At 42.0% G+C, this 13618-nt stretch overlaps 1 protein-coding gene across 1 annotated transcript in view; it reads left to right on the top strand.

Moving 5' to 3' along the window:
• The window catches only part of WWC3 (WWC family member 3), a 404774-nt gene that overhangs the window by 338538 nt on the left and 52618 nt on the right, over positions 1 to 13618 (top strand). The window contains exons 13-16 of the mRNA XM_069205154.1: positions 377 to 451; positions 5257 to 5343; positions 10685 to 10877; positions 12058 to 12222. Coding sequence (XP_069061255.1) covers positions 377 to 451; positions 5257 to 5343; positions 10685 to 10877; positions 12058 to 12222 — 520 coding nt within the window. The remainder of the gene's footprint in view (positions 1 to 376; positions 452 to 5256; positions 5344 to 10684; positions 10878 to 12057; positions 12223 to 13618) is intronic.

The following is a 13618-nucleotide window of genomic DNA, read 5'->3' as shown; positions in this document are numbered from 1 at the left end:
GCTGCATGCGTATGTATGTGTGACTAAATGTATGTGCAAATTAGTATGGTTTCAGCCTTCAGGCAATTAGGCATCACTGTATCTCTTTACAGCTCAGGGATTTCTTCTACAGCCCGTTAGCGTTCGTGCATAACACACTTTGTGGTTCAGTCAGGTTTTTTTCTTCACTTTGCTTGATATATGTGAACAAACAAGAAACCAAAACTGTATTATTCTAGTTTGCCATCTGTGGGAAATAAATAAATAACATGTTAGTTAAGTACTCCAATGTCGCAAAGTGTAACTACGCTGGCATGATGGGTGGATGCACTCAGAACCTGATCACAAACATGTTTGCTGTAATAATGTAGGATTCACAAGTGTGTTTCTCTTGCAGGAATGAGGATGTTGATGAATCTGCATACAGCAGTGTGCCAAGGAATGAGGAAGCCAAAATACATGTTGGACTACTGTAAGTAAGAATCCATATCCTGACATCTCCATAATACTTCTGTCAGCACTGCATTTCTTCGTTTTTGCCCCCATTCTCTGTCTGTTCACGCAGAGGAATGGTTCTCTTTGTTATAGAACATAACAAGCTAGCAAAGCATTATTTTTTTTTAAACAATTATAGCTCAGCCTGTGACATTTAGTACATCTGAGGTTAATAGAATAGTAAATCTCTTGATTGTTAGTGAAGTCTGAAAAATGTTGGTAAAAGTACTATACTGTCTAGAAGACGTAGGGGATAGTGGATCATTTTCATCAAACTTTGTATGTGCGTGTCTTCAGAAAATCGTGAACTGCTTAAGACTTTAGAACTTGACGTGTGACTGACCTGCTTTGTAGCAGTTTGTCCTTTTGAAAATTCCCGATTCATGAATTTTGAACTGATATTAATTGATTTACAGACTGCATTTCTGCTGTAGGGTTGAGATAATTGATTGCATTTCACATAAAAGCTACATGCAGTTTAATTTTTCTCATATTTCTGATATTGCCCGCTGTGTGCATTCCCTGAGGGAGAACCTTGTGAGACAAATGTGTGACTCTCCTACTCATTTCAGTAATTTACTCTGATCACATGCTTACTCAAGACACCTTAATATGTTTCATTTATAATTCGCTTGCGGGGGTCAAACAGATTTGTTAGACTGCTTTGTGTTCTCTATCATACTAGAAGTTCTAATTATTTCCTTGCTGGACAGGGCAACTTGTAGGGTGTGGAATACTCACTGTGTTTGAGTCGGGGAAGGTGTTTTGATTTATAGTTTGCGGTCTGGCAGTGAGGTCTAAGGAAGAAATAAAATCCCCTGCAGTTAACTGGTTGCTGTTGAACATTGCAAGAGAACCTATCAAAGACAGAAACCATTGAGAGAACACAGGATTTAAAAAATATATATATATTGTTGCTAAAACTTCCTATTCCGCCTAAATGATTTTTAGGCTTTTTGCAATAGACAGAAACATAGAAAACTATAGCATTGGACATATTTCGGTCTATCATTATATTCCCATTTAAAAGCCATAAATAATTTTTCTGTCACATTGTACCAAATTAAACTTTGTCACACACAAACTACATTGTTGAACGTGTGTGTGCTTAAAAAGATTTCGGATGTAGGATGGAACATTGCATGCACTTACAACGCATGTCTTTACAACACTGTAAGAACACAATACATGGTCACTACCACGCATGCACTTACCACAAAATGTTTTTACCACATATATGCTTTTACCACGAAGATTTCGTAGTAAAGGCATAGTTGGTAAAGGCATATGCATGGTAAAAAGTAGAGGTAAGTATAATATATACAAACACACCTTACCACTCCAAAACTCATACCCAACCTAAACACCCCTTATCCTATACCCAACCTAAACACCCCTTACCGCCCCAAATCCCATACCCATGTAAAACCTAAAAACCTCTTACCACCCCAAATCCCATATCCCATACCCATGCTAAAATACAAAAAATGCCCTTACCACCCCCCAGCCCATACCCACCCTAAAACCTAAAAATTCCCTCACTAGCCCAAATCCCATACCTACCCTAAAATTTAAAAATGCATTTACCACTAATAACGGTTACCCACCCTAAACACACTATATATATATATATATATATCACTCAGCCCACTTATAACTTATATGTACTTACCTTTAAAACCTTTACCAAGCATACACCTTTACCATTCATGCCTTTACAATGAAATTCGTTGTAAAGGCATGCGTGGTAAAGGTATATTCGAGGTAAAGGCATGCGTGTTAAAGCCATGTGTGCTAAAGGCATATGCCTTGTAAAGGCATTGTGGTAAATGCATTTTGTTGCATTTGCCGCGTTGTGATGTTTCCCAAAGATTGCATGGTTTATATGACATTTCACACAAATCCTCCCTTCCACCTAATTTAGAGACCTTTTGTTGTGATACTGAGGCCGCCAGGGGTAACTGGCTAGTGTCCTGCACTCGTACTGTTTACTTCTGTGTACTGTTAAGTGGATTACTGGTAATTCTGTAAGTGGTGTCCAATTAAGGCACAGTTCCTAGCCAGAGAGCAGTGAAGGACCCTGCTGATCTTTAGGTATTGTCAATGCTGGCAGATGTATATTAGGTCAAAATCCATGATGATGTCCTTTTTTAAATAACACGTTGGGGGAATGTAACTTGGAAAAACAGCAGGTTGTAGTTTTTTTTTTGTTTTTTTTTAAGTAGTGGGGTTATCTGCTGGACCCCCGAGGATTCACCAATTCCATCTGTAAAGTTGGCAGTTAAAGTTAAGCTGATAGATTAAAGCACCAGTTCTCTTGAATCCTAATCCTCTAATCCATAATACATGGTTCTAATAGGTCCTGATTTAGGCCAATGGACTCCAGGCAGCATTACTAACCACACGCTGAGGAACTGGAAATTCAGTAACTCCTTCTGTACTGCTCAGGGGCAGATAGCACCTGAGAGGAAGAGAGCATGTCAGAAGTAGTGCTTGTAAACCAGTGGTAATACATGAAAGATTTGCAGCAGAGCCACAACTCGTGATATTGGAATGTGGTATTTCTTCTCTAGCAGAGGACTTGATGGGATTCTATGGCTCCTGTGTTGATATAATTCTATGAGCCATCCTCATGGATCTTACTTCAGCTGGGCTATAAGTACTGCTTTCAGTGGGCCTTCCCAGAATTCACATCAGTACGTTGCCCCAGGGATTTCGGTCTGCAAGCAACCACCAGCAAAAGCTGAACTTTTGACATTGCCTTTACCATTAACCGATGTAAAAGATCTCCTTGATGTTGCAGAGAGGTGCAAAAGTTATGAGCCAGTAGACTGAGGCCCTCATTATGAGTCTGGCGGTCTTGATACCACCAGACTCGCCATGGCGGTCTCACTGCTGCGGAGCAAGTGCTGAAGAGTGTTGTATTACGAGTTGTGAGGTTTGGCTGAAGCAAAACCACCACCACTTAGCGTGCTGCGGTTGCACCGCCACAGCCGCCGATGACCTCCTCCAATCCGGCGGCAGTCCTCAGGCCGCTGTCCGTATTATGAGGCTGCACACCGCCAGGCTTTCTGTGGCGGTCACCCTGCCATGAAAAGCCTGATGGTCATGCACCCGGGCAACAGGAATCTTCATTCCTGTCACCATCTCACACATACACACACACACCACCACACGCGCACACACCACCACATGCACACACACACACATCAGCACACACATCAGCACACACACGCGCGCACACCCACCCACCCACACACACACACGTCACCACACATGTCACCACACATGCACACATCTCCCCCACCCGTCCATACACTCACAGGCACCCCCCACCCCTTCACGCATGCATGCATTCACATACACACCCACTCAGCATGCGCATAAATGCACTCAGACACACCCATTCACTCACATTGCTCCATTCAGACACCCCAATACACGTGCATGTACACACATACACTCGCAGACACGCACGGATTCAGCACCCCCTCCACAAACACACACACCCATGCATCCAAACACACCACAGAGCCCCCCCCCCCTTCTTTCGGATGCCCACTTTCCTCTTCCGTCGAGGAGGAAGTCCGGGAGGGGATTGGTCCTGGTGGTCTTCCTCTCTGCCACCACCACGCCAGCAGGACACCGCTGAGCCGTATTACGGCTCGTAATACGGAGGGCAGAGTCAAGCTGTCGTCCGCGATGCCAGTGAGGGAACAGCCTCTCCACCGCCATCTGCCAGAACGAATGATAGCTGCTCTCTGCTTAAAAAATGGTGGTGAACAGCCACCACTCGTAATATGGTGGTCTGCTGACAACTGCCAAAGTCGTAATGAGGGCCTCAGTCTTGTAACGATCGGGCACAGACTGGAGGCCTAACCCCACCAAATTCTTGCCTTTTCCAAAATACCAGTGCATCTTGCCCCTTGTTCTCTAATTTTTTAATCATCTGGAACAGCTAGCCCCACTTGACAAGTTAGGAGCCGTCAAGGCCAACAAAGAGAAGGTCATAAATGCCAGGAGACATTCTGCAAAACAAGAGAAAAAAGGAGGAGGCAAGGAAGGCATTAGACCTCACTTTGTGTGGGGTTTCATTTATTTTGCCCCCTGTCAGACGAACCACATAAAAATATACTTGTGTAATAGAAACTTTGTGGTACAAAGTAAAATTAGGGTCTTCCAGGATAACGAACTATGTGCTCTAGAGCACACCTGATCCAAGCCAGATAGGAGACCCTTGTACCAACACTCATGGTTTTACTGAACCAGACAGCCCCATCAATTGTGGTATAGAACCATAAAACTTCATTAGTTGTTTTGTATTCTCTAGCCTTCTAAGTCAGAAGTGAGGAAGAAAGTGGGAATGGTAGAGTAGGCCAAAGAAAAGAAAAATAGTTTGAAAAAGTGTGAAAAAACAAAAGGTTAAGTTAACAGGAAGGAGGATGTTTGAAAAAAAGTAAGGATGTTGATCTGCAGCTCAAATGTGGCTTAGTTGGTTCAGGAGAAAACAGGTGACTCTTTATCCAATTGGGCATTATAAGATGTTGCCTTTATAAGTACCAAACGTTAAGCCAGACAAACCACCAAGCCCCCGTACTGTAGCCCACTTTGCGCTCTTGGATTTGAAATCAGTGTTTCTTGCATAGTGCACTTTGCCTCATTTTAATGCATTTATGAGTTGAGTAAGGATGTGTGAATATGTTTTATACCCTTTTGAGATGTAAAGCCCCGTCAGTTTTTTTTTTTCTAGGTGGTAACTTATTTGTCTTTTCTTTGACATAGGCATGACAGTGGTAGTGAGTGTCTATTGGTCCACGTGCTTCAGCTGAAGAACTTCACTGGTGTGGCTGCCAAAGAATCCTGCAAAATGTAAGACTTATCAGTTCTCTGCTATAGTTTTCTATTTTTTTTAAAATAACCTCCTATGTGTTGTGTGCTACCAGTCTTTTAACCAACCAGCAGATTACCTTCCAGTAGTTGAAAACTTGACAGAGAAAACGTTTCCTATCTTGTGTTTTAGGAGACAATACATTTCCTTTAGCATAGATACCTAGGTAAGATTAGACCTATCTAACTATACCCATCTCTAAATTAAGATATTTCTATTTCTGCATCACAGCCCATTCACTTTGAGAATCTCATTAAGTACGCTATTGCACGGGTTGAGATAATTCTTTTTATTTAAGATGTGGAAATTATTTAAAAATTGGAAGTTGGTGGTTACAGATAATGCTACAAAGTTTGAGATCTAGCATTTGAAATGACCAGGCTAAGGTTATACAAATCTGGAGTTCATTCATCTTCAGGCAAAGATTTCAGATCCCAGAGAACTTTTTAAAAGCTTATCAAATCATAGACAACCAGGTGTAAATTTCACAATTCCAGTATGAAGTCGGTAACCAACAGTTTCATTTTTAATGTAGCACAGGACAAATCTTAAAAAAGGAGACCTCAATGGCAATCACCTTCTGCCTCTGGCAAAACAGGGGGCAACAAAGGAATATTGATGAGGTGAAATGGAAATCTGAGAAGGTAAGGGACATGAGAGAGGCTGTGCCTCAGAGGGAGAGTAGAGATTATAAACTTTACAAATGTAAGATTTAGCAGGATTGGTTGGCCATACACAATGAATGGAAGAACCTGCAATTTATAAGCATCAGAGTGGGAAAACCAACCACACAGTGTGGGCATAAGAGGTGGAATCATCAATACAGTGGTGCGAGGAGAGGTGTCTTCTAGTACAGGAAGGATGATTATCTACATGATTGAAATATACGGGTTCTTTTATTATCTAGGCAAAACCGATAAAGATGTTAAAATCTTGTCAAATCATGCTGATGGTATAGCACTCTGGATAAGGCATCCTCCTATACCTTGCATGAGGGAGAAATCTTTATCATATATTGGTGTGTTTCATCACTTGATTTGCATATATAGCCTTGGAGAAGTGCATAAGTGCTGCAGGGAACTTAAGCCATCCATCTTCACAAGGCCCAATGGATTCCACTTCTCTGAAATTGTGCAGTCACGAAGACCCAACTCTGGAATATGGACTCAATCTAATTTGTCCTCCCACAGGCAAAGAAACATGTACAATGTCACTCTTGAAAGCTGGCAGAGTAGGCTAAAACACATCTGGCCAAAGTACTGTATGTGGCATCAGACTGCCTGTAGATTGCGCAGTACTAATAGACAGCAATCGTTATGTATATCAAAAGAATGAGAATGGTAATTAGAATAATGTGCACTTTGTGGAAAGTGGACGGACTAGGTTAATACTTATAACAATCATAAAACCAAGTTTCAGAGCCACTAATCTGAGTGAATCAATAGTATAATTGTGGATAGTGCAGTGTCGTGTGAATGTCTTATTTTGAATTAGTTAGCCTGTTCTATTTTACATGTATATTGGCTGGATCTAACCGCTTTGGCAACATGCGCATCTACACAGCTGTGGCCCATCAGTTAGAGAAACCTTGCATGACGTTTGACTCAAAAGAATCATGTGTGCATTTTCTTGCACGTTTATTGTTATTGGGAAAAATATTTGTTAGAAATTGGAGTATTGCTTAAGGGGCTGTTAACCCTTATCAGGCAACAACCACAATCATTGTCAGGGTGAACCACAACCGTCACTAAATTAACTTTTGCTTAATGGTAACTTGGCACAAAAAGTCAAGCTTAGCTTAGAGGCACTGTGTTAAGTATTTATGCAGCACACCAGCAGTAATAAAGTGAAAACACAACACAAGGAAAATTCCACACCAATTTCGTAAAATTTAATAAATAATTTGAGATTAAAGTGCCAAAAATCCTATCAGTAGAACCGGATGTATGCAGTTTTAAAGGTTTAGGTAAAAATAGCACCAAGAAGCAGAAAGCACTACCTGTGGGTATGTGGTCGAACTAGTCCTAGTCAAAGTCACAGGTTCAGACAGACTGTGATAGAGTGCGGGCCAAATACAGGGACCAGGTTAGTCCCACTTAAAAAACGACCTTCTGAAAGTCTAGCATGCAAAACTTAATTATTTCCCAAGAGGAGCTCGGGGGATGCCAGCCAAGGGTGGGTCAAGGACAGATCTCCAGCAGAAGCCCGCAGGACTCGGGCTGCTCCAGATGCAAGCCCAGGAAGGGCCAGTTGCAGTGGGTCATCTGGAGCATGTTGTGCCCCTGTAGCTCAGAAGAGGTCAGCCAGATGAATCTTAGACATTCTGGTAGTCATGAGTTCAAAGATGGTCCTCTCTTAAAGCAGCAAGACGGGCCTCAGGCAGCAAGGCGATCCTCTGAGCGACAAGTCAGGCCTCAAGCAGAAGGGCAGTTCTCTGAGGAAGACATGCCCCAAGCAGCTGGGCTGTCCTCTGGTAGCAGCAAGGCAGATCTCTGAGAAACAAGACAGGCCTCAGGCAACAGGGCCATCCACTGAGAAACAAAATAGGCCTATAGCAGCAGGGCAGTCCTGTGGAGTACAAGGCAGCCCTTCTAAATTCTTCCACAGGTCCGGGAGTGTACTAAAGCGTTTGTCTGCAGGTCCAATATTTATACCTGGTATCTGTTTTGAAGTTGAAGAAACTTCTCGAGTCCCTCCCTCACACAGTTGGTTCTGAAATTTTCTTCCTCCTTGCTCAGGCACCAAGAGGTCTGGGGTGAAGAAGGCCTGGTATGAATTTATTTGTGAGTGTTCTTAAGACAGCTACTTGGAAATGTTAATGGGGAAGTTAATAGCTACACTCCTCCCATCCTGTCAGGATGGTCCATCCTGCCAATACCTAGTCCTCCTTTCTCTCTCTCTCTGGGAGGAATACACAAAGGCCAACTGCCACTCTCATCAAAGTCATGTGACCCAGTACACAGGCTACTTCCACCAAATTGTTAGGATAAGAAAATGACCACTTTCTAAAAGTGACATTTTCAAAATTGTAACTTAAAAGCTGACTTAGCCATTAAAAGTTTTTTTAAATTACAATTCTTAAACAACTAAACATGACATTTCTATGTGTTCCCAAACAAAAGTTATCATTTATTAAATGTAGTAAGGTGTAACCCTTTGTTATCCTAAGGGAGAGTTAGGCCTCACAGAAGTGAGAAAGGAATTTGGAAGTTTTTCAATGCCAGAAATTGTAAAACTTCACAGTACATTTCCAACTTTTAAAATACACTGCAACCTGCCGATTGGCTATTTAGGGCCTACCTTAGGGGGTGACATATGTATTAAAGAGGGAGTTTTAGGCTGAGCAAAAGGTTTATTTTGCCTGGTCAACTTGGCAGTTTAAAAGTGCACACAGGCTGCAATGGCAGGCCTGAGACGTTTTAAAAGATTAGTTAAGTGGGTGGCGCAATAGGTACTGCAGGCCCAATAGTGGCATTTATATACACGCTCGGAGTACATGTTGTGCCACTTTACTAGGGACGTACAATTAAGTTAAATGTGCCAGTCAGGTGTCCAATTTTACCATGTTCTAAGGTGTGAACACAAGCATTTTAGCACTGGTTAGCAGTGGTAAAGTAGGGCCCCGTGATTGATCAAAGATGATGTTTGAAAATTGTAGGACCGACTGAGCCTTGTTTTTAAAAACAAATGTGGGAGGCCCACTGGGTCAGTAGCCTGTAGTTGGGAAAAAATGACCTGCTGCACATATACATATGCAAATATGAAGTGGTCTTCACAGGTAGTCAGACATATAGTTTAAAAATCAGCGCACAATGCCACAGTTAAAACAGTGCAGGTGCATTGGCCTTGTTGTATGGCAGATAAGGACACTTGACTATCATAGATTCCCAGAATCTTGCTCTTTTCCTAGCCCTATGTGTAACAAATTCTGACATTAAAAATACGCACATGTGGGACATTGCCTTTATTTTGGCATTCCCCTAAGAAATGGCTGGCTCCTTTCAGCAGAATATACTTAATTTCTGCATCACCAGTTGCTTTTACACTGGTTTGATTGTTTTTCTTAAGTATGGACTACCCTTCAAACGTCACTATTTTCAAAGTATATTAACCAAGCCACACTGAAGGGCTTAAAAAGAAAGCAAGAAACGTTTCAATCCTCCTACATCACCGCTACAGTCGCATTAGTGACTTTCTGGAGGCATGTTCCAGTGTGATTGCTCCATAAACTACTCTTAATTCCTATTGACACTCGGTCTCAATGCCAGTTATAGAACAAGAGCCCACTTCAAAGCAATGTTTTTGAGAAGCTTTATTGTCTGGCCCTAATGTGATCTATGCTGATAGTTCTCTTCAGTTTTGTAATTTTCACAAGTAAAAGGAACTGAAAGAAGTGATAATTAACAATTATTTGTAGTAGTAACTCCTTACTGCCCCAACCAGTCTCTGGAACGTAGACTCTTCAATTATGTAGGAACTTATTGTAATCCAACAATGAGACATTTGGCCAGAACCAGAAGAACTCAGATCAACAAGTGTAAGGTTCCTGACTTATTTTTTCCTTGGCAAACATTGTTTTATACTCCACTGTACAGCACATATTCCAAACAAATGTAATGATTTAGGTTTAGTGCCTCTTACTATGCTGCATAGCATTAGTGCACACTTTTACCCTTCCTACACAGCACTTCACACCCACTCAGAATCTTGTGTCACTAATTATATGGTTGCATGCACCCTGTCACAACTGATTTTCCTCTTTTTGTGATGCTACGGCTTGAAGGAACCCAAAATAAGACCCTGTGTAATATCATTTAAAACATCTATTTTTCCTTCTGCTGAGCTGCGTGTGGATTTTAAGGTTATGAGCCTAGGCGGTTGTGCATTCTGGGTTCAGTCCAGCCATATTTATATTGTAAAATTGTTTCTGACATGAATCTGTGTTGTATGCAGTACAAGCTTGCTATGCCTTGTTCGATCATTTGGTTGTTTCAACTGCAGAGTTGTGTTGCTGAGACTTGAGCCTTTGGCACATATTCGCTTGAGACCCTGCTTCCACATATGGGGTCTTGGGTATGCAGTATGTGTTAGCAGATTAAATTAGTGTATTGTGCTCCTAGTCAATTCTGCGCTTCCCCCTAGTTTATTTAAATGCACTTTGTAGGACTGGTTATCATGGAGGCTCTCAGGGTTCATGGAGTTTTCGCTGCCATGTAAGTGCATGCATGTAGAATATGTAACCTGTTGTGTGACTGATCTGAATTTCATTAACATCAGTACAAATTGCCAGTATATACATTCTGCTATTTTTCTGGTTTCCAGACGCCTCAGGCTGTACTTGCCCCCACTTGACTCCAGTGCACCCAGCACTTACTGTTCCAAAGCTCTAGACTGGCAAAGTCAGCTGACGTTCAATGAGGTTTTTCAAATTCCTGTCAATTCAAGTGTTCTGAAACTCAAGTCCGTGCAATTGTACATTTGTTCTGTGGGCCAGCAGCTGCAGGAAGAGCTACTAGTGAGTAACAGTTCATTGTGTAGCATGTTATTGGTGATGAGAAAATTAAAGTATTTTTTTTTTTTTATAATATGCCATCTCAGATGTCACTATTTTTAAGCAAAGTTCTCCAGTGTTTGACTTGTTCTGTGGCTAGTCGGTGTTTAGTATGCTTTCAGATTTTCATAAGTTGTTATACTTTAAATCTATTTTGCGTTCTAAAGATTTACTTGTGCTCAATAAAGTTAGTTTTTGATGTAACCGTTCCTACCTCTTACCAAGCCATGTAGCTGTAAGCATGTATTTTGTGAATTCCACTGCCATTCTTTAAGTGTATATTGTAGTACTTCTGTACTTTGTGTGTATGAAAAATCATCCCCACTCTTTAATACCGTATCTGTCTTAATTTTTCACGTCAGGATTGATCCTATGTACTACTTGGTAGCATGTGTATACAGCAATCCTCTTTGAAGCGATAATTCTCCATATATGCTGAACAACATAACGAGCAAGCAAGGTCTTCTCTATAAATTTTGAGGTATTGGAGCGTGAGGATAAGAGAAGGTTTAGACTGGTTGAGAGGCGTTACAAAGAGAATCAACGTATAAATTGACTTTTTGGGGTGCATACATGGTCAAATCTGTACAGCATCCATGCACCAACAGCCTATTTTAATGTGCCTCGTGGCACAGGATTTGTATACTTCAAATTTAAAGCTGTTCTGCTCAGTTTTACCCCTAAATGATGATTCAGCAGCACTACACACAACATCAACTGGCAGATAGAAATGTTTTGTTAAAGTAAGTTTGGTATAGGATTGTGAATGTAATGAGCTGTGAAACAGCAAAGCGGTATCTGGTGAAATCTCAGAGAGATGCATCAGCCTTACCATTTTCAAGACAATTTCTACTTCGTTGTGAATGTGTTGATTAGACTCAAATACTGTCTCAATCCATGAGCAGCTGTTTTAGATGCCTAATTAGCATCTCTTGCATGTTCTTTTGCTCCCTCTTATTCCATATACTTCTGTATAGAGTGTAACTGTTCTAAACCTACATACTCTCCATCACTTCTTGGACATCTGATCTGGTCATTGTGATCATGAAGGCACTTTCTTGAGTGTATGCATTGAATTGTTTGATTATCCTGTCTTTCACCGTGTGATTGATTATCCTTTGTTTACCCCTTTTGTCTTTCCCAGGGCATTGCTCAGATAAATTTGGCAAATTATGAAAGTTCCAGTGACATCTCTCTTCAGTGGTATCCGGTGCAAATCTTTTCTGGTGCGGAGCTTCAAAGGACAAATGAGAGCAGTCAATACGAAGAACAGGCTGCTTCTGCTGAGACCATGGCTGCTGTTAAAACGGTACGTTATACACTTGGGTTTTGTAACACTGTAAGAAATATGGAATCTTATGCCTGGAAATTTAAGTTCAGGTGGGTTTAGGGAATGAGTTGAAGTTCCCATTTGTGAGTCAGTTGCTGCATGCTTAGAATTAGGCTCATGGTAAATTTCAATGACTCCTGAGAAATTAGAGAGACATGGTATTGTAGGAAACTGAGGTTTGGTTGCAGTAGTACCCCCATTTTTGCCTGGTTTCTGATTGGACTTTGACTGAAGTGCACTGGATTCCTGCTAACCAGGTCCCCAGTGCCAGTTTTCTTTCCCCAAAAACAAGACCAATGGTCACTTTTATCCCCAAGTAGCCAGGCCTTTAGCATCTCTGTAAGTCCATAGTAAGTGGTACCTCTGGTACCTAGGGCATAGGCACTAAAAAGGGTCCCTAAGACCTGCAGCATAACTTGTGCTATTTTAGGGGACCCTGCACCAAACTTATGCAGAGTGCCACTGCAGGCTGCATGACAAGGTGCTCTAAAAAGTAAAAGCTTGACATGACACACTCACTTGTGTGCCATGTCCCCTAGCACTGCATGTAATATTTGTAAGTCACCCCTACAGCAGGTCTTACAGTACTAAGGCAGGGTGCACTATATTACACGTGTGGACATATCTGCAATTGCAGATCTGTTATGTCTTTGTTGATTCTTCTTCATAGTAAGTGATCAGGAGAGCCATTCTAAGTACATGTGCTGGACACTGGTCAGTACGAGTTCCCCAGCTACATGATGGCTTCCCTGAAACCAGGGATGTTTCGTATCAAACATCTTGTATTATTAAACCCTCACTGATTCCAGTGATTGTATTAATAAATGCACATAGAGGGCACCTTCGAGGTACCTCCTGAAAACCTACCAACTACTGGTGTGCTGACTGACTGGTTTCCACCACTCTGCCACCAAAAGACAAGTTTCTGACCCAAAAGGGTTGAGAGCCTCTGCTCTTGGTCGGTCAGGAATAAAGCCTGGTCAGGCTGGGGTATTACACACACACCCCTCCCTACAGAATGGCCTGCAAATCTGTATTTCAAGGCAGGGGGCTTCAAAGAACCCCACCGCCTTTGATATGTGGATCTAGCTTCCCTCAGACATGAGGAGATGCCAACCTCCCGGCCAATGCCCATTTGGAGGCTGGGTAGCAGGCAAAATTTGCTTTGCAGGAGGGGTGTTGCACTGCCAGGCTGGAGACACCTTTAGGGTACCAGCCTGAAGTGAACACAAAGTGGGTGTGGTGGAATGAGGAATTCTGGGACAGGGTGATGCCCACTCCCCAAATGAAGTGGTCATCAAGGGGACATAGTGACCCCAGGGGTAAGTAGCCCATTGGCTACTACCCGTCCCTTATGGGACCCTCTGATACCAGG

The sequence above is a fragment of the Pleurodeles waltl genome, chromosome 8 (assembly GCF_031143425.1).
Source record: "Pleurodeles waltl isolate 20211129_DDA chromosome 8, aPleWal1.hap1.20221129, whole genome shotgun sequence".
In the NCBI taxonomy this organism is placed as follows: Eukaryota; Metazoa; Chordata; class Amphibia; order Caudata; family Salamandridae; genus Pleurodeles; species Pleurodeles waltl.
Note: the sequence above shows the minus strand (reverse complement) of the source record. Positions and strands in the feature narration are given on the sequence as shown.